Source organism: Myotis lucifugus, unplaced genomic scaffold (genome assembly GCF_000147115.1).
Source record: "Myotis lucifugus unplaced genomic scaffold, Myoluc2.0 scaffold_11, whole genome shotgun sequence".
NCBI lineage: Eukaryota > Metazoa > Chordata > Mammalia > Chiroptera > Vespertilionidae > Myotis > Myotis lucifugus.
In genome coordinates, this window is record NW_005871059.1 from 11,642,935 (window position 1) to 11,669,870 (window position 26,936).

At 40.1% G+C, this 26,936-nt stretch overlaps 1 protein-coding gene and 1 long non-coding RNA gene across 3 annotated transcripts; one reads left to right on the forward strand and one right to left on the reverse strand.

The window, feature by feature from the left end:
- IFNGR1 (interferon gamma receptor 1) lies at window positions 1-26,374 on the forward strand. Of its 2 annotated transcripts, none has more exons than XM_006084425.3 (7): window positions 1-135; window positions 11,695-11,809; window positions 13,442-13,605; window positions 16,680-16,849; window positions 20,126-20,315; window positions 23,766-23,893; window positions 25,292-26,374. In XM_006084425.3, exons 1-7 carry the CDS (start codon window positions 51-53, stop codon window positions 25,862-25,864), a joined length of 1,425 nt encoding a protein of 474 aa, XP_006084487.1. In that variant the 5' UTR covers window positions 1-50; the 3' UTR covers window positions 25,865-26,374. The 2 variants fall into 2 exon arrangements, with proteins under 2 accessions (XP_006084487.1, XP_023605970.1); XM_023750202.1 differs by lacking the exon at window positions 1-135 and adding an exon at window positions 9,639-9,657.
- Window positions 135-13,484, reverse strand: LOC111825022. The gene is made up of 3 exons (XR_002828129.1): window positions 13,411-13,484; window positions 1,723-1,810; window positions 135-1,014 (listed from the first exon to the last, which is right to left on the reverse strand). It is a non-coding gene; the product is annotated as an uncharacterized LOC111825022 (long non-coding RNA).
- Window positions 26,375-26,936: the final 562 nt, after the last annotated feature.

Below are 26,936 nucleotides of genomic sequence, written 5' to 3' on the forward strand. Positions count from 1 at the left end.
GGGAGACGCCCGCAGCCGCTCGGGGCCGCACCCCGTCCGTCCGCAGCAGCATGGCTCGCCTCCTTCTCCTCGTCCTCCTCACGCAGGCCGCGAGCTGGGCTGAGAGGAGCGCGGCGGATCCGAAGCCATCCTCGGGTACAGTCGGCCGCAGCCGGGTGGAGACGGGAGGGGAGGGAGGGGAGGGAGGGAAGAGAGGAGGCCGCCGCGGCCGGGAAGCCGGCGGGAGGGGCCGCGCCGCAGCCGCCCGGGGCGGTCGGTTCTCGGACGCTCTGGGGCGTCAGGCGCTGCGGGGGCGGCCGTTGGGGAAGGCGGCTCGGGTTTCTGCGGTTTGCACACTTCAGTTCCCTTTCTCTTGCCACCTCCGCTGCTGCCGCAGAACACGGCGCGCCTCCCAGTCCCTCAGTTCTTCTCATTCATGTTTAAATAAGTGAGTGTCCTGGCCGGCACCTGGACACTGGCCACAGCTCCTGGCTTACCGCGATCCCCGCGGGGTGGGCCCCGCATCCTCAGGGTGGGCGCGAAGTTGTTCTTGGGCCCGCGGAGAACTGAGCAGCGATTGGCCATCTTGCGTCCCCGTCCGGGAGGGGCAGTGGGTGTCCTGCCAGAGTGGCCGGCGGTGGGCGCTGGCGCCCTGGGAGCGTCCGGCTTCCGCCCGCTGGTGGAGATTTCCCGGGAAACGTGCTGAGAAGGCGCGTTTCCAGAGCTCGGGGTAATGGCCACTCGGAACTCCGATGCGGTCATTTCCTAGTAGGCTTACCCCTCGTCTGCAAGGCGGGTAAACTCCAGTGACCGGAAACCCCGTTAGTCCGAGTGCCTCCTTCCTGCCCACGGCCAGGGCGGCCTGCAAGGGGCCAGGGCGGCCCGGCCCCGTCAGCCTGGCGAACGCGTGGTCCGATGCTCTGTGCTGTGACTTACGCCATGAGCTCATGGGAGGAGTGCTGCGTTCCTGTCCAGCTCTCCTTGGCTTGTTCTTTAAAAGTCAAGCAAACAAATCCTGGGTCGTATTCTCTGGGACTGACGTTGTACCAGGTGTTGGGAATGCAAAAAAAAAAAAAAAGGAGTTTACTTCGTTTCTGTTTTCACGGATCATGATTATACAGCTGACAGTTATCAAGCGCTAGACACTGTTGTTAAATTCTCATCACATTTTGATGTCACAGCAACCCTATAAAGTAAGAGCGTGAACTTACTGCACAGGCTGCTGGAAAGCAACATGTGGTTACTTGGCTCTGACCAGAGAGTTAGGAAAGATGAGAAGATGACTCCAGAATTGGAACTGGAGATGCAGAGACAATTGTGTGTGCAGAGGAAGACGCGTGAAATAGCATGTTGAATTAGTGGACTATTACGCATTTTATTTTAAAATATGTGTGTGAGGTACAAGGAGAGATAGGATGAGTGGAGAAGTAGGAACTAATTAATAAAGTGCCTTGAGATGGTCGTGTGTAACAGCAAAGGATAGAAACACAGCTTCGCCTGACTTGGGCAAAAAGAGGAGTTGATCAGCTCCTCAAGAGTCTAAGCAAGAGTTAAATAGAAAGGTGGGCCTCAGAGAGCTGGGCCAGAAAGTCAAACTGCCAAGGCTCTTCATTTCCTAATACTCTCTTAGCGTTGAGCACTTTCCCTAGTTGGCAGGAATCATGGATGTTGACAGCTTTTGGGTTTTGACAGTTTGCAGCTTCCTCCAACCTAACAAAATATCAAGGGAAGGCTTTGACTCACCCAGCGTGGGTCAGGTGCCAGCTCACATGGTAAGTATATCATTTCAGGGGATGGCAGTAGGGGAGTTCCCAGAAGAGAAATAATGTTCCTGAAAGAAGTACAGATGCTGAACTAAGAAACATCCATATAAATTTTTAAAGAATTAAAGAGAAAAATAATCTCACTATATCTTGCTCAAGTCAGTGGGCAGCCACTGATTTTTTTAAATATGTTTTTATTGATTTTAGAGAGAGAGGAAGGGAGAGGGAGAGAGAGATAGAAACATTGATGAGAGAGAAACATCAACACTGATCAGCTGCCTCCTGCATGCCTCATACCAGGGATCAAGCGAGAAACCCCGCATGTGCCCTGACCAGGGTTCGAACCTGTGACCTCTTGGTGCATGGGTCGATGCTCAACCATTGAGTAACACCGGCCAGGCAGCCATTAGATTATTTTAAGAGGAGAAATGATTTTATGCTGGATTACATATGCCATTTAGAAAAATTATTCATTTTATAAACTAGTTTGGGGGTAGAATTAAAGGAGGGAGGCCAGTTAGGTTGCTGGTTAAGTCTGGGAGGAGTTGACAAAAAGTGGCAGTTGAAATGGAGAAGGGTGGACACAGTTGGACGAATATTTAGAAGGCAGAGTCAGCAGGACCTGTGACTGACTGGATGTGGAAGAGAAGAGATGTGGCAGGTTCCTGGCTCAAGCAGAGGATTCAACCAAGTGCCAAGACTCTACCTTCTGAGTACAGGGCCCTCCTGAACATGGATTCTCTTGTGACTGCAGAATTTGCACATCCTTGGGAGGCCTTGGGAGTAGAATTGCCTGCCCGTCCCCTATAGAAAGATCTTCTGTGGCCTTCTGTATACCAGCATTTTGTAAACACAAGTGTCAGTGATACCCCCTATTTTCAGTGCATTTTAAACACAGTTAGTTGTCCAGTTTTTTCAATGCATTTCTCTAGATTTTGTTGTGTTCCCTATGCTTTTAAGATTAGTTTAAAATGCAATCTCTAAGAGTGTAGGAGGAAAACCCACAAAGACAACCTGCTCTGGCTCTTGGTTAGCTTCTCTGACTCTCCAGTATCTGGCACTTAATACACACTCAGTGTGTTAGTTCTTATTAGTGGTGGCTTTAACTGTGTATTAGGAAGTTTATATTAGATGAGAGGACCTGGTAGGAACAGAAAACAGGCAAGGGATTAGAAAAATCCAAGTGGTTGGGAATATATTACAGCTATGGGCTTTTGTTAATATTTCTCAAGTGAATTTATAGGCAAAAATAACCTGTGTGTGTCATCTAATAATTAGTAGTGTTTCACTTTTCAGACACTTTTACATATAAAAATAATATATATTTTTAAGTGAATCAGTGCCTGCTAGTGGCTACCTCCTTCTGGTTTGTTCTTCCACTCTGGATGTTATCTGAAGAACACACTGTACTTTAGCATAGATGTGGAGCTTTTTAATTGACCTCCACTTTTTCAACCATGCTTCTACTCAGTCTGACTTTAGGATAATGCTCTGGGTGTGTTTAATTTTTTCATTATTTTCTTTGGATTCTGTTTTTATTTATTTCAGAGATTCCAGATATTTAAGATCATGCACTTTAATTATACTTATTGGACAAGTGTTAATAATAATTTTCTTTTTCATTTTATTCTGATTCATGATTTATATGGATGTTGCAAGTTCCACATTTCAGTTCTACATAAAAGAATATGTACAGAATTGAAGAGAAAAATAACCCATTTAAAGAGCTACCTTATAAAATTTGGCTGCACACAGCAAAATTGCAGTTGCTTGATGAACTCGATCAATAATTAATGGTTCCATTTTAATGAATCAGAATGAGAGTTGAACCAGAATTAAGTGAATTTCTGACAGGAAGGAATCAGTTTACTTGTAATATTCTTATTAAGGGAGTGTCTTTATTTTAGATTATCCTAATGCATAGTAACCCAAATACATGGTGTCCCAAATACATGTGTGTCCATGTAACAGAAATGATTTACCTTAATACATTGTTCAGATTTTGCAGTAGCCATTACTTAACAGTGGCTAGTATAATTGTGATAGTATAATAAATTGGGCAAAATTACTTGAAGCAGGTGCTTGTGAAATCATCAGAAAATAACCATTTCCAATTCCTATTTATATATGGAGGTTATTTCCCCCTTATTTTATTAAACTATATCACAAAAATGACACTTAAACATCTTTTCTTAAAATCAACAAAACTTCATATATTGTCAAGTCTTTAGATAATTTCTCTAAACCTTTGTTTTGTCATTGGTAAAAATATGTATAATATTATTACTTCCTTCATAGGATGGTTGTGCTTAACTGAGATAATGCATAAAAAAGTTGAGCATGTTCCTTGTCCTGTAGAAAATGTTTGATATATATTAATGATTGTCATTCAATAATGTGCATCATCATTATAACAAATATATATTATATATATATATATATAATATATATATATATCAACTTGTTTTATTGCTTTTTTTGAGAGAAAGAGGAGGTGAGAGGGATAGAGAGATAGAAACATCCATGAGAGAGAAACATCAACATTGATCAGCTGCCTCCTGCACGCCCCATACTGGGGATCGAACCCAAAAACTGGGCATGTGCCCTGACCAGGAATTGAACTGGTGACCTATGGTTCATGGGTCGACACTCAACCATTGAGCCACACCAGCCTGGCAACAAATATATTTAAAAATAGTAAAATTTTTAGTTATATATGAGAAATTGTGTTGCCTTAAAAAAAATAAAACTCATGCAGAATTGAAGAAACTTAAAATAGGTTCAGCAGCTAATTTGCTCTTCTACTTTTTTTCCTTCCATAGACTAAAATGGCCTTTTTTTATTTTCCAGTTCCTAAATTATTTTTGAACTTAGAATGACTTAGTCCAGAGGGGAATTATTCTTGAGAAATGACTACAGTCAGTGACTAAGGAGTCTCTTCTAGTTGGAATTCATTGGCATTAGATGAAATTGGGTAAATGGGCAAGAATAAAATCCTATGTTTCAGGTCAGAAAAGTGGATGGGCCCTCATGTGGTGGTGGTTTGAGAGAAAGATTTGGGGGATTTTAGTTAATTGCAAGTTTAGTATATGCCACTATTCCATATGTTCATTTCTTTAAAAAAGAGAAGAAAGTATTTCATTCACATCTATTACATCACTTCTGGGCTCCATGTTTTAAGAGACAGAGTGAGTGATAAAACCAGAATAGTTCCCAAGACAGACAGGAATAAAAAAGAAGACTGCAGGGATACTAGGGGTCTTGACCCAGCTGAGGAACTATTACATAAAAGGTAAAATAGACTTTAAGTATTTTAGGTGTCCTCACTCGAACGCTTAGTTCTGAAACTTCTGCAGATACAAGAAAATAATATAGAGATGTAATGTACAACATGATGACTATAGCTAACACTGCTATATGGTATATTCTAAAATTGCTAAGTCCAGCCAGTGTGGCTCAGTGGTAGAGCATCAACCCATGAACCAGGAGATGGCAGTTAATTCTTGGTCAGGACATATGCCTGGGTTTCAGGCTCGATCTCAGTAGGGGGCGTGCAGGAGGCAGCCAATCACTGATTCTCTCTCATCATTGATGTTTCTCTCTCTCCTTATCCCTTCCTCTCTGAAATCAATAAAACAAACAAACAGCCGGAACCGGTTTGGCTCAGTGGATAGAGCGTCGGCCTGTGGACTGAAAGGTCCCAGGTTCGATTCCGGTCGAGGGCATGTACCTGGGTTGCGGGCACATCCCCAGTAGGAGATGTGCAGGAGGCAGCTGATCGATGTCTCTCTCTCATCGATGTTTCTAGCTCTCTATCTCTCTCCCTTCCTCTCTGTAAAAAATCAATAAAATATATTTAAAAACAAACAAACAAACAAACAAACAAACCTGTTTTTAAAAAATTGTCTAAGAGAGCAGATCCCAGAAGTTCTCATCACAAGGAAAAAGACATTTGGCTTCTCTTTTATTTTCCTTCTTGTATCTATTTGGGATGATGAATGTTAATTAAACTTATTGTAGTTATCATTTTGCAACATAAGTCAAGTTCTGTGGTATACTTTAAACTTGTGTGTCAGCTATATCCCAATAAAACACAAGAAAAAATAAAAAGAAAAAATGTTGGAAAAGCATTAAGAATAATAGCCATTTTATCAACATCATAAAACCATTCAGGAGGAAAATTGGGGAAAAATATATTCTAAAAAAGTGCAAAAGTCTTGATTTGATATTTTTCACTTTTTTCATCATATTTCTCAACATTTCTCAGCTTGCAGTGTAAGAAGAAATGATTGTGAAAATACCCATGGCCCTGCCCCTTCAGTGTGGAGAGGGTGTTAGTTAGATCTTTTGTCTGAGAGTTGCTCATTTAGGAAAGGGTCTGGATGCTTTAACATGGAGCATTTGTTTTTGAGTGGTGGTGTCAGGTGACTTCAAATCCACAAAAACAACTTATTGACTCCTGTATTTTCACTTCTCTTTGCTGCTCAGTTGTCCTTCCCATAGAGAGGTAGGTAAGCAGATTGTGGAATGGTGTCTACAGAGTATGGAGCTCTGTTCCGCACAGATGTACACATCTTCTAGACCAGCGGTCGCCAACCTTTCGGACCTCATGGACCACAGGTTGGCGACCGCTGTTGTTAAAATTAGTGAAGAACTCCTGTGGCTGTTCCTCTTTGAGTAAAGGCAACAGGTGCTTTTCGCAGTAGTGGGATGCAGCACTGGTAGCAGCTAGCCTTACTTCTGTCTGTCACCATCCATACAGCAGAAATCAGATGTCTGTGGCTCTCTGCTTACCCCTCCACCCTACCTTCTCCAGAAATGAACAGTTCCCAGAACTGTTCTGGCCACTGTATTGCTGTATTTTGGTCTTTGGTGACAACCCCATTGTCCATCTAGTGCAGGGGTGAGCAACCTTTTTGTGAGTGCGTGCCAAAACCAAAATCTCTGACTCAAAATTCTTCTGCATGCCAACCCTAATTTTTTGAGAACATGTTATGCCTACTTGATATCTCTTAAGGTGTACGTATGTGAAGAACCTTGAAGAAATAATAAAATTAATCCGAGCGACAAAAACACAGTATATGATGATGAAAAATACATTTATTTTTTAATGTATACATGTACACTGATAGTCCGACAGAAAACTTTATGACTCTGTTTGATATTATCAGTGGTACTTTTGCTGCTGCATCACTGATGACAGAGATTTTACATCAGGTTTATATTTCGTGACCTTCAGAGATATGCACGAGCTACTACTTTCATCCGTCAGGCTACTCCTATTACGAGACTTAACAAAATTCATCACTGAGAACAAAGATTCACAAGGGTATGTGGATGAAAACATGGAGAGTAACGCTGTTGCAAAGTTTTTTAAACAGAAAAAAATTTCTGGAATGGCATTCCAAATCCCCAATAGTTCGTTTTTGACACTTCTCTCTGGTACTCCTGTCTCTAATCGCTTTTTTTTCAATGTTTTCCAAGTCAACTCTAAGGTCAATAAATTTCTGCTTCCAAATTGAGCTACTCTGAAATTCAATCAACTGCATTTCAAAGTCAGCCATGTCTATCCATGAAAACATTTGTAAGTTTATTTCCTCCAGTTTCATGCTGTCTGGAAACCTCATGAATTTTGCTGTCTCTTCCAGTTCTCTGAATTTCGCAAATCTTGAGAAGAACTGCTCAATAGTTGACTCGATGATGTTTAAAAACAGCTTTTGAAGGCTTTGACAGTCTGTTCTGTCATCTTTTGGGAGGTCTTTGATGTGCCTCTTGAGATTTGGGAAATATCTAAATCTCTCACCATCCACATCCCTCTTAAAGACTTCCAGTTTCTTTTCAAAAGCCTTTATGTAACCAAACATAACATCAAGTGTCTTGCAAGTTCCTTGTAATTTAACATTTAAGTCATTCAAGTGTTCACAAAAATTGTAAATGGAAGATTATAAGAGAGGGTTTCGCGTGCCAACAAAAGTTACTGGCATGCCATGTTTGGCACGCGTGCCAGGGGTTGCCCACCCTGATCTAGTGGCACTACTTCATGACTTGTTGATGTGATCTTCATCAGTATTTTCCATCCCCTCCCTTGCTCTTTTTTCATATTCTGTCTCTGCTAGTTTATCACAAGGAAACACTTGGCTGTAACCAGAACTCTCCCCTCCCCCCTGCCCCCCTCCCCCCCAATTGTAATTGAGTGTTAGGAAAATCTGAATCTTCTCTCTTGTGTTTGGTTTGGTTAAATCTTCAGCTGCTAGTTTCTAGAGGAGTTCTTGGAAGAACTCCTGTAAAATAATCTAGATTACTCTGGGTAGAGTGTACATATGCACTAAATAACTCGGAATCCATATCCAAAAATAACATCAGTTATAGAAACTGTCTATTTGGGCATTTTGAAGAGATGGGGAAATCTGTAAGATTATTTTATTTTATGTGATCTGGTAGGATCTTTCCTTAACCTCTATGCTATGCTATACTCTCTTGCTATATATATACATGTCTTATTTACATAAGATAAATTTATTATGAATTGAAGTTTGTTGGAAGCCTTAATTATATCAATCAGGATATGTAACAATTTTAACTTTAGGCTACAAAATTCTGAGTTTGAATGAGAAAACTCATGCCTGCTGTAATTTTAGCAGATGACAAAGGCAGGTATCTAATAACCGCATGGTTTCTCTTCTTGTAGCATTAAAACCACAAGTGATATCCTTTTGTGTAAATATTTAACAGTTTCTCCTTTAATCTAGTAATTTCTGTCTGCTGTAATCCATCAAAACCTCTTCCTCCTGCCACCTGTTTTGATTACTTTGAAAGCTATGATTTTAAGACCTTGTCCTAGTCTAACCATGTTCAGGTTTTACTTAAATTATGGGAAACACAGTTTGATTCACATTAAAAACTAACATTAAAAAAATAATGTTTGTGGGGGGTTTTTAAATTAGTTTTTATTATTTTAAATGTTTTTATTGATCTTTAGAGAGAGAGAAAGGGATAGGGAGAGAGAGGTAGAAACATCAATATGAGAGGAACATTGATCAGCTGCCTCCTGCAGGCCCCATACTGGGGATGAGGCCCGCAACCCCGGTATGTACCCTGACCGGGAATTGATCCAGCAGCCTTGACAGTGTTCAAACAACTGAGCCACACCAGCTGGGCTTTTTGTGGTTTTATATGATTCAGTAACCTCTTAAATATAAATGGAGTTTATTTGCTATTCTAGTATATAGATTGACTTCTATATGCCTTTTTTTAAATTTTTTAAAAATATATTCCATTGATTTTCTACAGAGAGGAAGGAAGAGGGATAGAGAGTCCGAAACATCAATGAGAGAGAAACATAGATCAGCTGCCTACCACACTCCCCACCCCCAGGGATGTGCCCGCAACCAAGGCACATGCCCCCAACCGGAATCAAACCTGGGACCCTTCAGTCCTCAGGCCGATGCTCTATCCACTGAGCCAAACCAGTCAGGGCTGCCTTTTCTTTTCAAACTCAGAAATTTCAAATTGAGTATATACAGTTAAAAAGTCATTCCCATTGGGAGTAGTATTTTAGCAGGGGCTTGAAAGGAAGGGAAAAACCTGCCATTATTGGAAACTGCAGGAAGGCAGATCCTTGATATGTAGTGGCAGAAAGCTTAAAGCTTGGCTACACTATGAAAGGTGCCTAGTGATCTGCATGACCTAACTAAGGAGGTTTCCAAGCAAAGTGTTGAAGGTGCCATGTAGTTTCTTCTTGCTTCTAGTAAATGCAAAACTAGAGAGAGTAATCAAGAGGAAAAGACTGTTAAACAAAAAGAAACTAGGACCTGATGGTTTGAAAATTCTTCGCCTCTGGAGAGGCAAAAGATGCTAAAATTAAGAATAGCTTTTGAAGGAAGTTCAGATTCATTATGAGTTTTCTTAGTATCAGGTACCTCTCTTTCTTATCTAGTTGCAAAATTATGTTTATATGTTGATTGTTATTTGATGTTCACATTGAATTGAACCCAGGATTGTACCTTTTATTTCTGCCTCAATCCTGGATTGTAAGCTATTTCAGAAAGTCAAGGAACCCTATTAAGGAAGCCTCAGTCTATCCTGCTATATGCTATAGAGTAGGTGTTCCTTCAACAGAAAGTAAATGTCCTATGTGTGTGAAATTAACACCTCACTTGACAAATGAGGAAATCTGAAATAACTAGGTAGTAGTACAGCAGGAAAGAACCCAGATTTCTTTTAAAATATTTCTATTGATTTCAGAGAGGAAGGGAGAGGGAAAGAGAGAGAGAAACATCAGTGATGAGAGAGAATCACTGATTGGCTGTCTTCTGGACACCCTCTTCTAGGGATCGAGCCCGCAACCCGGGCATGTACCCTGACCAGGAATCTAACCGATCAATCACTGAGCCTGCCAGCCGGGCAAACCCAGCATTCTTAATGTCCAACCCAAGGAATATTCTTTTTATTAGAGTAGTCTGCTTGATATAAACCTGAGTGATCATCATTATTATCTGAGGTGCTTTAAAAAGTATTCTTGTAGCTCTCAGAATTTTTGAAGATGATAAGTTATGTTAGGAAGCCACTGAACCTTGGCCACATTGCCATTCATTTATTTTTTAATTGTATGAGTAAATCATGTTTAATAGAATTTTCCATTTGGGATTATATTGCTAATTGTATTTAATACCTTCATGTTTATTCATAACGAAGAGAAAGAGGGGAGGGGAGACAGAAGGGCGACAAAGGGGAAAGAAGGGAGGGTGTATGTGTGTGTGGTGTGTGTTTAATTTTCCAAGGGATGGTGGACGCCACCTTTTATATTGACCATGGGAGAAATGACTACTTTTAATAACTAGGTTGCAGTTTTGGTTATGTCTGATGAGAAGATGTTAAAGTGACGTCATGTGGCTCACATCAACAAAAGTTTTATGAAATGATTTAAAACAGCAAAGGCCAGAAGAAATATTGGGTTTGTTTTGTAAAGAACCTTGCACACTACAGAGAGCAAACTGTTGATGAGATTGGAATGGTCAATGGCACCTGCTCTTGTGCTACAGGAAAGGTACTAAAGATGTGTCATACTGCTGGGTGTAGAGTTGAGAACTGGGGTAGTGGTATTTGAGAGTGAAATTCATCAATTCATCATCTCTGTTGTAGCCAGTTCTTCTCTAGATATTGAATACAATCTGTAGTATATATAGAAAATTCCACTATTAAATGAATTGAGGATTATTATTACAACAGGCAGTGCATTTATTTAAAAAACTCCTAAAACATAGGAATTTATTGCTTCTGTTATATTTGTGTTTCCCTTATATCACAATATTGCTTCAGTAATTTAAAATGAATCAGAACTTTCCTATACATTTTACAATAAAATTATTTTTAGAAATCGCCTAATTTAAATAATTTTATTCTTATGAATTATGCTTTTTAAAAATATATTTTTATATTTGGTTAACATGGCTTCTTATTATAAGATTTAAAAAAATATATTTTATTGATTTTTTACAGAGAGGAAGGGAGAGGGATAGAGTTAGAAACATCGATCAGTTGCCTCCTGCACGCCCCCTACTGGGGATGTGCCCACAACCAAGGTACATGCCCTTGATCAGAATCGAACCCGGGACCCTTCAGTCCGCAGGCCGATGCTCTATCCAAGGGTGGGCAAACTTTTTGACTCGAGGGCCACAATGGGTTCTTAAATTGGACCGGAGGGCCGGAACAAAAGCATGGATGGAGTGTTTGTGTGAACTAATATAAATTCAAAGTAAACATCATTACATAAAAGGGTACGGTCTTTTTTTTTTTTTTAGTTTTATTCATTTCAAACGGGCTGGATCCGGCCCACGGGCCGTAGTTTGCCCACGGCTGCGTCTATCCACTGAGCCAAACTGGTTAGGGCAAGATTTTATAATGTTAATTAATTTCTTCCTCATGTCCATTTTACTTTTTAAATCTCTTACAGTGCCTATACCAACCAATCTTACAATTGAGGCCTATAACTTCGATACTGTCCTATTTTGGAATTACCCAATCATGGCGCAGAAGCCTGTTTTTACCGTACAGGTAAAAGTCTATGGGTGAGTGTTACTCTTTTATCCTTTTTACTCTGTTTTGTCCATGTCCTTGCATAGTTCATAACTGTGTTCTCTTCCATTATCCTTCCTTCTGTTGTGGCAAAACTTCCTGAACTGCTTGTAGATTCCAGAGAGCTAACGATGCAAATTAGTTCTTATCAGAAAACTTCCTACCTCTTAGTCCTTCTGTCAGAATTGAAGTAGACAAGTATCACTAACTTCCCAGATTTCTTTTTACCTTTTCAAAAATTTTTTACTTATTTATGTTGTTATTTTTCTTAAGTATATTTTTATTAATTTCAGAGAGGAAGGAAGAGGGAAAGAGATAGAAACATCAAAGATGAGAGAGACTCATTGATCGTCTGCCTCCTGCATGCCCCCAGTGGGGGGTTGAACCCACAACCCGGCATGCGCCCTGACTAGGAATCAAACCATGATCTCCTGGTTCATAGGTTGACACCCAACCACTGAGCCACACCAGCTGGGGTTAATTTATTTTTTAAATCCTCACCTGACGACATGCTTAGAAAGAGGAAGGGGCAGGGAAGAAACATCAATGTGAGAGAGAAACATTGATCAGATGCCTTCTGCATGTGCCCTGACTGGGGATCGAACCCAGGTTATGTGCCCTGATCTCAAATCGAACAGGCAACCTTTTGGTGTATAGGCCAGTGATGGCGAACCTTTTGAGCTCGGTGTGTCAGCATTTTGAAAAACCCTAACTTAACTCTGGTGCCATGTCACATATAGAAATTTTTTGATATTTGCAACTATAGTAAAACAAAAGATTTATATTTTTGATATTTATTTTATATAATTAAATGCCATTTAACAAAGAAAAATCAACCAAAAAAAGTGACACGCGTGTCATAGGTTCGCCGTCACTAGTATAGGACAAAACTCAGCCAACTGAGCCAGTCCAGCCAGGCTGACTTCCCAGATTTTAAGGCACGATAAATAAATAAAGCTTTCAGTTCTCTATTAAAAATAATGTCATCTTACTTCCTATAGTGTACATGTATTGTTCAGTAAAAGAAAAATTTCAAAAAACTTTTTTACAAGTGTTAGGAGTCTTTGTAATGGGTTGATTCTGTAAGTGAGTAATGATTATGTTAATGGAAACGAGTTGTTTAAAGAGCAGATTTTTTAAAATTGCATGTGGAATATGATTTGTACAGATCTTGTAATTTGAATTGAGCTTCTTTATTGTAAATTATAGTACTTTTGACCAAAGAGCAAGGGCTTCCTTCCTACTTTGTCTAGATTCTTCATCATATTCTTTTTTCTTTTTTTTAAAGAATAGTTTATTGATTTTTTTAGAGAGAGAGGAAGGGAGAAGAGAGAAACATCGATGTGACAGCATAACATCAATTGGCTGCCTCCTGCACACCTCCTATTGGGAATCGAGCCTGCAACCCTGGCATGTGCCCTGACAGGGAATTGAACCAGCAACCTCTTGGTGCACAGAATAATTCCCAACCAACTGAGCCACACCGGCCAGGGCTATCGTATTCTTATTTAGCTCCTTCTACCAGCTCCATGCTGTGAATGAAAAGCAAAGCAAAGCCAGAGATGGTTCAGGTTTATATACTAATAAAAGTTACCTTTGTGTTTCTTTATTCCTCTTCATTTTAGGGAGGATGAATGGCTTGATGCCTGCAATACCTCTCATCATCACTGTAACATCTTTTCCATGATTAAGCTTCCAGACGTTTCTCTCTGGGCCAGAGTTAAAGCGAGGCTTGGACAAGAAGAATCAGCCTATGCAGAGTCAGAAGAATTTATTTTGTGCCAACAGGGTGAGTAGAACGTATACATATCTAAATTTTAAATTTGAGAGTGTTTACACGTGTCTTCTATATATATATTTGCTTTTATTAGCAGTTGCTAAAAACTATTACAATGCCCAAGAAACATTTGGAGCAATTTAGGGAATTCGTGTCTTCCTCTTCTCCCAAGTCCCATAAAATAGGGCTGAGGTGCCCATCACTTTGCCCCTAATAAACTATTATATTTCTTTTTTAATATATTTTATTGATTTTTTTTTTTTTTTTTTTTTTTTTACAGAGAGGGAGGGAGAGGGATAGAGAGTTAGAAACATCCATGAGAGAGAAACATCCATCAGCTGCCTCCTGCGCACCCCCTACTGGGGATGTGCCCGCAACCAAGGTACATGCCCTTGACCGGAATCGAACCTGGGACCCTTCAGTCCGCAGGCTGACGCTCTATTCCAGCCATGGGCAAACTACGGCCCGAGGGCCGGATGTGGCCCGTTTGAAATGAATAAAACTAAAAAAAAAAAAAAAAAGACCGTACCCTTTTATGTAAGGATGTTTACTTTGAAATTTATATAGTTCACACAAACACTCCATCCATGCTTTTGTTCCGGCCCTCCGGTCCAGTTTAAGAACCCATTGTGGCCCTCGAGTCAAAAAGTTTGCCCACCCCTGCTCTATTCACTGAACCAAACCCGGTTAGGGCTAAACTATTATATTTCTATTCTACTTAAAAAGGTGGATTAGTAGCCCTAACCGGTTTGGCTCAGTGGATAGAGCGTCGGCCTGCGGACTGAAGGGTCCCGGGTTCGATTCCGGCCGGGGGCATGTGCCTTGGTTGCGGGCACATCCCCAGTAGGAGGTGTGCAGGAGGCAACTGATCAATGTTTCTTTCTCATCGATGTTTCTAACTCTCTATCCCTCTCCCTTCCTCTCTGTGAAAAATCAATAAAATATATTTTAATAAATAAATATGTGGATTAGTGCTGTCCAACTAGACTCTGCACTGCCCTGCCCCTCCCTGTCTTGGTCATTCCTTTATAAGTTACATTCACTGAGGGCTTTGGCAGCTTCTTTATCTTACTTGCCTACCTTAAGTCCTCAAGGTTGTGGGAATTATAATACCAACTTCATACTTTAAAAAATACCAGAATTCTGTAATCTCTTTAACCCCAATGATTTTCAGCTCTTCATGCTTCCAGCATTGTGTTGCCATAGTTTACCTGATCTTTACTATCACATTAAGCTCCAGAATCTTCAATGCCAGTTCCTTTTCTGACTAATGTCCTCCCTTGTAGCTCTTATACCCTCACTTCTGGTTAAAAGAAATCTTTAGTCACTTGACTGCTCCCTAGGCTTCCAGTCCTTCAGTGCCTTGCCTTCCAGCTTTACTTCCTTCCTGTTCAGCTTCATGCTGCATTACCTCAACCACCACCTCCTTCTGTTCCTACATTCTGGATTGTGCTTACTTGTTCTTCTCCACACCCATTCTCTACCTGCCCTTGAAATAGTTTTATTCCCCAGAGATTATGATGCCTTTGTCATCAACACCTATACCCTCTGTATGTCAGATTTTTCCCAGAAAGACTTATCAAAGGCATACTTTATGCCAGAAAGTATGGTAGGCCCTGAGGATACATGGGTGAGTAAAAACAGACCTGCCTGGCACACAGTAGGTATATAATAAATCTGTGAAAAATAGTTAAATGGTTCACCAACAAAGTCCCCAACATCAAAGACACATCATAAATATTTCTGGAATGAATGAATATCTAGTTCTGATTTTCACAGTAAAAACTGAATATATTCAGCAGACTTTTATAGAGCTTTCATGCCAGATATCCATAGTGTGGAAATATAAAGAGTTACTGCAAAGGTTTAAAGATAACTAGAACACCTTTTCTAAATCATGTTTTTAGAAAACCATTTTTAAAAATACGTTTTTATTGATTTCAGTGAGAGGAAGGGACAGGGAGAGAGAGATAGAAACATCAATGATGAGAGAGAATCATTGATTGGCTGCCTCCTGCACACCTCCCTACTGGGGATTGAGCCTGAAACCTGAGCAATGTGCCCTGACCAGGAATTGAACAGTGACCTCCAGGTTCATGGGTCAACACTCAACCACTGAGCCATACTGGCCAGGTGAAAACAGTTGTGTGTGTTTTGTTTTTTGGTTTTTTTAAATCTACAGAACCAAAGGTAAAGAAAAAATAACTTCTATTATATCAAAGTTTTTTTACCGGGATTCATGACCACCTATTTTTCTTTAGGACTTGAAATGAATTTAAACTGTTAAAGAGGAGTTTAGATTAGATAAGAATACTTCTTGACTGAGAAGATATATTATAAACATTTCTTTATTAAGTACACTTCAAATCTTCTAGATCTTTTTGGAATGGTTTAAATATGGCTCTGCAAAAAAAGTAGGTTGTTTGATTTTGGTAATTTTATACAATCTTATATAATAATAGGGTAATATTCAAATAGACCAAACGGCAGAACAACCAAACAACCAATCAAAGCATAATATGCTAATGATATGCTAAGGCTGCTCAACCACTCGCTATGACATGCATTGACCACCAGGGGGCAGATGCTCCGACTGGTAGGTTAGCTTGCTGTTGGGGTTCAGCTGATTGGGAATGAGTGAGATGGGCCAGACACGCCCTGGAGTCCTCCCATAGTCCCTACCAGGCTCGATTGTGCACTGGTGGGGTCCTTCAGCCTGTCCTGCGACCTCGAAATCCAGAACCCCTCGGAGGATGTAAGCCGGTTTTAGCCCTATCCCACAGGCCACTCCCCTTGGGAGGGTGCCAGATGCAGGACTCATGGCTGGGGAGTGCTGCTGTGGCAGCATGAGCCTCTCCTGATCTGGACTGATTGGGCACAAGCCTGCAGCAGACACAATGGGGCTGGGATGATTGGGAGCAGCAGGTAGGAGGTGCAGGTGGCATTGGACTGTGGGTTTCAGCCTGATCCCTGCAGGCCACCCAGAAGGACCCCACTCTGCACGAATTCGTGCACCGGGCCTCTAGTGTACTATAAAGTTCCAGGGCCAACTAATTCTACTTCTTTTTTGCCTTCCTCCCACCCAGGGAAAGTTGGACCACCAAATCTGCATATTAGTCACAAGGAAGACCAAATCATTATTAATATATTTCATCCTTTAATTACGGTAAATGGAAAAGTGCTAGGAGCCATTTATGGAGACGAAACTTGTTACACATTCATGTACAAGGTGCATGAGAGAATAAATGGAAGTCTGGTATGTGTTTCTATTTCATCTTTTTCAAAATGGAAAATTTTCTGTCACCAACAAGTTTTTTCCTGTGTCATGTAAGAAAGTAGAACGCTTGCCCTAGCCAGTTTGGCTCAGAGGTTAGAGCAGTGATGGCAAACCTATGACATGCATGTTAGAGGTGACACGTGAACTCATTTTTTTGGTTGATTTTTCTTTGTTAAATGGCATTTAAATATATAAAGTAAATATCAAAAATATAAGTCTTTGTTTTACTATGGTTGCAAATATCAAAAAATTTCTATATGTGACACGGCACCAGAGTTAAGTTAGGGTTTTTCAAAATGTTGACACGCCGAGTTCCAAAGGTTCACCATCACTGGGTTAGAGCATCAGCCCATGGACTAAATGGTCTCGGGCTTGATTCTGGTCAAGGGCATGTATCTGGGTTGCAGCCTTGGTCCCTGGCCCCAGTCGGGGTGGGTATGGGAGGCAACTAATCGATGTGTCCCTCTCACATCAATGTTTCTCTCTCTGTGTCTCTCCCCCTCCTTTCCACTCTTTCTCTAAAAATCAATAGAAAAAAATATCCTCAGATGAGGATTAACAACAACAAAAAATGCTTATGAATATTCAGCCAAGACTTACCAATCCTAGGTTTGGGTAAAAAAAATGAAATACATATATAAATGTTATTGAGTGGAATTGGTGGCATAGTTAATCACTAGCACTGGCCAGGTGAACACATTTAAGTTTTTTCTTTGTCTTGTATAACAGAATAGCCCTAATCTAGGATATTAACCTGTATATTTTCATTCCTTCACTGGTAAGATGAGAATAAATTTATTCTTTTCTTCCTCATTGGTAGTAATGTAAAATTACACAAAGCTGCAATTGGAGTCATTGTTTATGAGAGAAAAAGCTAACAGTAGTACTGTGGGCATATAATTACATTCTAGCACTGGTGTGCAGATCACGAATTATTCTATTCCATCCATTTGCCACAGTACTACCATTCCTTTATTTAACAACTAGAGGTCTGCTGCACGAAATTTGTGCCGGGTACGGTCCCTAGGCCTGGCCTGCGATCAGGGCCATCTTCCCCGGCTGCCCACAGCCGGCCCCGCCCCCCACCGCCACCCACCCCCTGTTCCCGTTTTGCCATCGGGTGTTCAGTGCCTGATGGTTGGAGGAAGGGACTCGACGGCCCCACCCCTGTCACGGGTTGCCCTCTGTGTGTGGGGCGACTGGCGGGGGGGGGGCGGGGGGGGACGGGCGGTGGTGGTGGCCTTGGCATGGCGCCGCCCACATCCCCCGCCACCCACCCCCAATTCCCTGTTCTCCATCAGGCAATTGGAGCTTGCCAGCCGAGGAAGAAACTGAGAGGTGGTCAGTGCACCTCAAAGTGACTGGTCCAGCGCTCATTCTGGTCATCCGCCTTTAGGGTCAATTTGTATATTACCATTTTATTGTATAGGATAGAGGCCTGGTACACGGGTAGGGGTCAGCTGGCCTGCTCTGATGGGGGCCCAGTGTACGGGTGGGGGGTCCTCAGTGACCCGTGAGGCCTGGCGGCTGTGAGGCCCGGGGCTCAGGCAGCCGTGAGCCCCAGCGGATGCGAAGCACGGGGCTCAGTGAGCTGTGAGCCCGGCGGCTGCACGGCCCAGGGCTCAGGCCTCGCAGCCAAGGTAGCCAGCAGTGGCAGCAGCTGCAGGGTGATGGGGGAGTACCTTCCCCTGATCAGCCGCTGCCTCCCACAGAGGGAGGACAGATTGAGCCTAGGCCCGCTCCCCAGGAGTCAATAGGACATCCTCTGAGAGCTCCTGGACTGTGAGAGGGGGCAAGCCAGGCTGAGGGATTCTCTCCCACGAATTTTTCTGCACTGAGCCTCTAGTATATAGATATTTGTCAAGCATGTGCTCTGTGCCTTCTAGGCACCAGGAGAAAGCAATGAACAGTACAAACAAAACTCAAGTGATAAGTACTATGGAGAAAAAGCAGGGAAGAGGGTTGGGCAGTGGGGTACGGGTGGTAGTGACTTTCAGGAGGGTGGTCAGAGCAGACCTCACCTGCTGGACGAGATGTTACTACAGCCAGGGCTGGAGGAGGAGGAGTGAGCTCCATGGATCATGATAGGGGAGTGTTTCAGGCAGAGTGTGGCCAAAGGACACCAGGCACATGAAGGGAGCAGCAAGGCCGCAGAGTATGGAAACAGATGAAGTTAGAGAGGTCCCTGGGGCCACATCTCTTAGGGCAGTAGAGGAATTTGATTTTTTTTTTCTAAGTGAGATATTGCACACCTGGAAAAATTTAAACAGAAGAGTGACATGTGGTTTAGATTTTAAGACATCATTTCGGTTGCTAGCAGAGTTGTTTCTAGAACCATATTACTTCACTGCTTAAAACTCTTTAACAAATCCCCATCAGCTACAAAATAATATCTAAATTCTCTTTCCTGCATGGCCTACAAGGCCTTCGAGAATTGGCCTCTTATATCCTTTCCAGCACCCAGTCTCCCCATTCCTTCCAACCTTATTTTCATTCATGCTTTGGTGAACTGCTTGCTGTTCTTAATTCCTGTAAGTAATATGCTCTTTCATAGAATGTTCTTCATCTTTCTCCTTTGGCAAATTTCTACTCATTCTTCAGTATTCAACTGGCATATCATCTCGCCTTTGAATTATTTTCTGATACAGTAGACTATTTCCTCTTTTATGGTCTAGTTATTCCTAGTTCCTTATACATGTCCTCTTGCAATACTCATTACATTTCTTACATTTAATTCTTACCTCTCTTCTACTCCCTACAGTAAGTTCTTTGAGGTCAGCACCACTCTCCTGCCCTTGAGTTTTCAGGCCTTAGCACAGTGATCCACGCACTTCGACTGGTGGAGTGAATTATAAATTTCCAGAGATTGCTTCAGTCCCTTCTACATATTACTACCAAGAGATTCTACAGCCTTTGTATAATATTGCTATTATTCTCCTAGAAAATGCTTTTATTTCTCACCAGCTAAGTTTCTAGCATTACAGAAATAGGACTAATAAAACATTCCTGCTATTTGTGGTTTTAAATTCCTAATCCCTATAAAGAAAATTTTGATGGCTACATCATGCTCTGTTGAAGTAACAAACTGACTTATTACTTGATATGAACAGTCTTTTCAGACATGTACAACATTCATCACATATATGCTTTCTCTAGGTGTATGGCCAGTGTAAATATGGTGATTGTTTTTGTTGTTGTTTTTTGGCAGATTAAAAGGAGCCATGAATTTTCATTGTGTTTTGTTTTCTCATATAGATCATAGATAGAATTTTCGGAGAGAATGAAGATGATTGTGACGAGACTCAGTGCAACTTTAGTATTCCAGTGTCCTCACTGAATTCTGAGTACTGTATTTCAGCAGAAGGAATCTCAAATTTAAGATCCTTTAAAACTGAAATGTCCAAAGAACTTTGTATTACCATTTCTGACAGTAAGAGCATAAAAGGTAAGTTCTTACCATTTTTTTCCTAAATATAAAGAGTGATAACATAGGGTAATGTGAAAAAAGGACATTTGCAATTTCAGTAATCACTGCTCTTTTAAAAATAGTTCCATTCCTCAGGGAAGTTCAAAATTACAAGTAAGGCCACATCTCAGACCTTACAAGATACGAAACAATCAGGTTGGGACGCCATATGAAAACCTTTTCGTGCAGAAAGAAAAATATAAAAACACATAAAACTGTTTATAAATATCTGCATTTCAGGATTATGCATAATAATATAAATCAGTTTATTCAATACAGCAAGATGATATATTTTCAAGATATGTATTCATGTATGTTTTTTATGAGGACAGTAAGTTTAAAAACTGAATAGCAGAAATGTTAATTGATTAAAATTTTGTGACATGAACTGCACAAGTACTGGAAATTAATATTAAAAAATAAATGTAGATTGCCTTAATGGATTATTAACATTTTAAAATAATTATTTTTATTTTATCATCTTTTCTGGACCAATGAGGAAAATAAAAAGAGAAAAGAATGCAAATAACCTAGATTTACTTAAAAAAACAAACACAAAAAAGATGCCTAAATTATAAACTGTGCTGATATTGTGGCCACACTGTGCCACCACTGTGGCTCATAGCAGCTTCCCTGCTTGCCTGTCCAGTGCTTCTGAGCCCAGTGCTGGTTCCATTATGTAGTTCATTTTACCTTTTACTATTGTAATAATTTGTTTTCACATCCTGTAATGTAGGGCTCTGCTATAGGGTTAAGCCTTGGACTGACCTGTTGGCAAAGCCACAAACAAGTCCCAGCTTAGAGGGCACAGGCCTCTTGGCATAATTAGGCTTGACCTTATGATGCTCCCTAGATCTTAATCTGGGTAGCTAATGGGCTGAGGGAAATGTAGCAAGTGCTGCCAAAACAAGTGAAACTCACAAGAACATTGTAACTATGGTGACCACTACCTTGTTTACCTCTGGCTATAAAATAAAGGCTCAGCTTGCCTCTGGATCTCTCTCTATGGCCTCAGCCAGGCACAGAAAGATCCACCTAGACCCAGCTTATTCTTTTTGTATGTCTTTTCTTCATCCATTCGCCGCCCTCACTCAGGCTTGTGAACCCTTAGCTGAGCTGGTTCAGCACATGTGGCGTCCAACACGGGGCCTGAGTTCAGAGGAACTACAGTTGTCAGGTGAAAGGATGCTCCAGTGAAGCACGTGCAGAAAACAAAAAGGAAGAAGGAGCAGCGCAGCCAATTTTGGTGCCAGAGCATTATGTGTGTCACCACAATGGACCCAGAGAAGCTCCTTGTCCCTTCGCTCAAAAGACTGAGAGTTGCCCTGATAACAGCAATATGGAAAAGGAAGATGACGAAGGCTACACAAGGGACTGAAGTGCCAACATGGGGTCAGCTGAAGAAGTTAACAACTGAGGCCCAGTAGATGGTAGAAAAACAAGATGTGGAAGCTACTCCCTCAATCATGTTTCCGGCTATGCTAGCATTGGTTAGCTGCCAGTCTTCTGCAAAGTCTTGAGCAGCCAAGTCCAAGGACTCTTGAGTAAATCAGCAAAAGAAACTTTCATTTAGTAGAAAAATGCTACTGTAGTTTGATTTCTCACTTATTGCTGTTTTGCATTGGTATTGTTTTGTTATTCTTACTAGTTTTAAAAATGTTAACACATTGGCATTGTTTTGTTAATAGCCAGAGCTTTATGTTTAAGTTTTTAAATGTTAACATGTAGTTTGGGTTTTGCATTGGCATTGTTTTTTTATTGTTTTAATAGCCAGAGTTTTGTTCTTGATGCTTAAGTTTTACTTTCATTATAGTAGCTTAAAAATTTTAAAAAAGGGCGAGATGTAAGGCACGGCTATAGAGTTAAGCCTCAGACTGACCTTTGGCAAAGCCACAAACAAGTACTAGCTTAGAGGGCACAGTCCTCTTAGCATAATTAGGCTTGACCTTATGATGCTCCCTAGATCTTAATCTGGGTAAGCTAATGGGCTGAGGAGATGTAGCAAGTGCTGCCAAAACAAGTGAAACTCACAAGAACATTGTAACTATGGTGACCACTACCTTGTTTACTTCTGGCTATAAAATAAAGGCTCAGCTTGCCTCTGGATCTCTCTCTCTGTGGCCTCAGCCAGGCACAGGAAGATCACCTAGACCCAGCTTATTCTCTTTGTATGTCTTTTCTTCATCCATTCGCCGCCCTCACTCAGGCTTGTGAACCCTTGGCTGAGCTGGCTCGACACAATGTAACAGGTATGACACAAGCATTCATTTTGTAGTAACTTCCAGAATTACTATTCCAAAGAAGTAACTTTGGAATAGAAATTAAAGGTAATGAAATGCCCTTGAAAGAAGCCAAATTCCACCACGATATGTAAAGTATTGTTAATTAGGAACAGAGGACTGTGGGGAAAAGTACTGACAATTGTACTGTGAAAATAAAAAGCAGCATAAGAGAAAAATCACACCAGTGATGATAGATGTATGTGTTCTGAAACAAAAGTCAAGGAGACTTTATTCCTTTGCAGCTTTGTGTGTTTGTGTGTGTGTGTATGCGTGTCTATGTATCTTTATAAGTATTTGCAATCTTGAAATAAATACAAAATGTAACAAAATTCTATGGAGTGGGACTGTATTATTTAAATATTTTTAAAATTCTTCTTTTGCCTCTTTAATTGAGAGAAAAGCATAGCTCTATATACCTCTTATATTTGGTGCTGTAAGGAAATGGTTAGGGAAAAGCTATTTTAGCCACATTATGTCATGACAGGATAGTCACAGAAAGTTAAGAATTGTAGAGCTGGGAAGAGTATGTTGCTATCTAGGACAAGGACATAATTTTTTACTCATCTCTCCTGACTTTGGTGGCAGTGTTTCTTAACACCCTGATCGTATTACCTGATGTAATCTATATGAATAATAGTTCAGCCCTAGCCAGTGTGGGTCAGTTATTTGGGTATTGTCCCATGCCCCTAGAGCAATGGTTCTCAACCTTCCTAATGCCATGACCCTTTAATACAGTTCTTCATGTTGTGGTGACCCCCAATTTCATTGTTACAAATTGAGCATAATTAAAGCATAGTGATTAATCACAAAAACAATATGTAATTATATATGTGTTTTCTGATGGTCTTAGGTGACCTCTGTGAAAGGGTCGTTCTACCCCCAGGTTGAGAACTGCTGCCCTAGAGGTTGCTGGTTCGATTCCTGGTCAGGGCCCATGCCCGGGGTTATGGACTCAATCCCCATAGGGGGCTTGCAAAAGGTAGTCGATCTTTGCTTCTTTTTCACATAGATGTTTCTTTCACTCTTCCTCTCTCTCTCAAATCAATAAAAACATATTTAAAAAAAGAATAGTTCAAAGACTTTATAACTATTTAATTATACCAGTGTTCCATCCTTAGTTCTAATTTGTGATTTTTCTTTCTTTCAGATTCTGTTTGGATTCCAGTTGTTGCTGCTCTCCTACTCTTTCTAGTACTTATCCTGGTAGTTGTATGTTGGAACTTTAAGAAGATAAATCCATTTAAGAGAGAAAGCATCATGTTACCCAAGTCCTTGGTAATCTATTTAAATATACTTCTTTAATTATATACACTAAAGTGCTGATTTGAACCTTTTTATACTTGAAACTTTTTAAAAAGTAGAATGATGTTCAGCAGCATGTCACCTACCTACCATAAATCACTCAGATCTACCACACATCCAAAATGACATATTTTTTACTACACACCAGGTGCCTTTTTTATGCATGTGGCAAAAGTACAGTTAGACAAATCTGTTAAGAAGCTTAAAGTCTAATGGGAGAAAAAGATAAGTATTCAGTGGGTGTACTGTGTGACAGGTTTAAAAGTAGAGGTTTATATACGTGCCAAAGAGGACTTTGTTTAGAGGCAGTGAAGCCTGAGCAGTCCTGAGGGACAGATTTGAGTTTTTCCAAGTACTAAGGGACCATATGTGCTAAGGTCCAGCATCAAGAGAAACCATGGCTTTTGAAAATAGGAAAATACAGAAACACTCCACTGTGGTTGGAGTGCAGAAGGAAAGATGGCCAAAAGTGAGACTAAACTAGAAGTTTGACATTTTAATGTCTAACATTTAAGATTCTTTGTATGATGATAAAAACATTTAAAGGGTAATAACTACAGCTTTTTGAATCACATATGATAGGAATAACATCTGTGATATGCAAGGGGCCTATTTAAATTTGTTATGAATACATTACATTTAAGTAAAGTGGATAAGAACTATGAACAAATAGTAGACAATTCACATATTATAGCACTCATCCTTACTATTAATTAAGCACAAAGCAATCTCACAGTATGCCATTTTATACCCACCAGAGAAGAAAAAATAAACTTGAATATCTGGGAGTTGCTGTAGTAAAACTGGTCATATAGCCCTGGTGGGAAGATAAGCGTACAATGAGTACGAAGTGTCATAGTTCCATAAACATGCCCCTCCCTTGAACTTAGTCATTCTATTTTTTTTATTCCTAAAGTAAAAAGACAGGTAAGAATATTTATTTAAACATATTCTATCAATAGTAAAAATTGTTAACACTGCTAACATCTATTAGAGAAATTATTTAATCATTGGCATATAAAGAACTTATATGAGCCAATGAAAATTATAATTATGAAGGAAAATGGTAAAAACATTTTATAAAGTAGCTGGACTCCCATTACAAATTTAACATTCATATGTATGAAACGTAATGCACAAAATACAGCATATATTGGTGAGATATTAACTTTTAAAAATTGTTTCTAATCTTAATATAGTATATTTTCATTAAAAATAAAGGCAGTGCTACCACTAGCTTTTATTATACTGTTCTAAATATGCTGTTTAGTGGTATATTTAATTGTCCATTAGCCTTAGACCATTTTTTTTGAGGTAGCTCTTTAAGTTTAATAATATGTTATTTTTATTCATTGATTTTTCTTCCCTTAGGTATCTGTGGTAAAAAATGCCTCTTCAGAGGCAAAAGCTGAATCAAAATATATATCACCCGTCATCTATGAACCAATTGTCCCTGAAAATGAGAAAGTGATCTGGGAAGAGCAGTTGTCTTCAGCAATAATTTCCAGTATGCAGACTGAGGACCATCCAGGAGAAGTAGAACATGGAGATCTTTCTAGTGGAACACAAGTAGGGACCACTGAAGAAAATACTCCTGACATGGCCCCTGGTAGCCCTTTGACCCCGGTAAGGAGAGGGGATTCTGTCCATTCAGGCAGTAACCAGTCTGAACCCTGCATCGTTGCTTTAAACTGTTATCACTCCAGAAATGGTTCTGATAGTGGCCTTGTGGAATCAGGCATCTTCTTATCGGACTCAGAATCTCCTCCAAGTAACAAAACTGGAATGAAGACAGGAGAACCAGAGCCCATAACGCTGAGAAACACTACTACCTCGTTTGGTTACGATAAGCCCCATGTGCTAGTGGATCTGCCTGTGGATGAAGGTGTTAAAGAGTCCCTGATTGGTTATAGAGTCACAGCAGATTCTGAAGAGTTTTCATAATGTGCCAACTTGAAGGATCTGCTTATCCTGAACAGTTTTTCTGCTTTGATTTCATGAAAAGATCATGATTTCAGAAATGGTGTCTTTTTTTTATATTAACCAAATGGAATACCTTGGTTTAGGTAACAGTGTAAAGAGTCTGGCACTGTCACATTTGGTCTGAAAACTGCAAAGACTGAAAAAACAAACTGTGTCTCCCTTCTTAGGGGACACAGTTGTTGCACGTGAACTTTTCCATTTACATAGGCTCTGAGAAACAGTCAATACTCTCTATTAACCCTGCTTCCTGCGACAGTAAGTGATTTCCCAGGGTCCTTTCTTTTTTTTTTTTTTTAAGTTTCTGTAAAAAATATTTTTAAATGTTTACTTTCAGAAGAAATCCTGGAAGCTTTTCAAAATTGCATTTAAAATTGAATTCATACCAATAGGATTAGTAAAGAGTATGTAAATAGAAACAATTTTTATAGAATGCTGCATTTAGAGATTTTTAAATAAAGAATTTTTTAAATTCATTTTTGTATTCATTTATTCGAGCACTTTGGCAGTTAACTAGAATATTTTTTATCCATTTGCTTATTTTTATGAATTAATGCTATAGAATTATTTTCTAATTATTCATAACTAATCTTTAAAATAGTTCTAAAAGTAGTCTAATCCTTAAAAAACGGTTCTTTTATGCCTATATTTATCACCCAGTGTGCAGAACACTGTTCCAAGCTGTTTGGGGGTGGGGTGGCATGGGAGCAGATTGATTTCTAGAGCATGTGGACTGAAGAACCATAAAGATGGTGGTCAAAGCCATGGGAATGGGTGAGGGAGCCCTCAGAAGCATCAGATGTGAAGAGAGAATTCCCAGTGAGGGGCAAACCAAGAATTAGTTGATATCTATCTATATTACACAAGGAACTCTTGGGAATACTAAGGGTAGGAATTTTAAGATTCAAATTAATTAACTGACTAAAATTTTTTTAAAATATAATTTACATGAGTAGATTAACGATTATGGAAAACTTTTTCTTCTCACTTAAAAGTTCAAATTAAAATGAGGTGCTATTTTTGTCTTCCTTGACAG

What these genes read in the sequence shown, in the direction of transcription:
- IFNGR1 (XM_006084425.3), top strand. Translation starts at nt 51, where the DNA reads ATGGCTCGCCTCCTTCTCCTCGTCCTCCTCACGCAGGCCGCGAGCTGG. An exon ending in GTACAGGTAAAAGTCTATGG is followed by an intron (nt 11,810 to 13,441) that starts GTGAGTGTTACT and finishes TCTTCATTTTAG; the next exon opens with GGAGGATGAATGGCTTGATG. An exon ending in ATTTATTTTGTGCCAACAGG is followed by an intron (nt 13,606 to 16,679) that starts GTGAGTAGAACG and finishes CCTCCCACCCAG; the next exon opens with GGAAAGTTGGACCACCAAAT.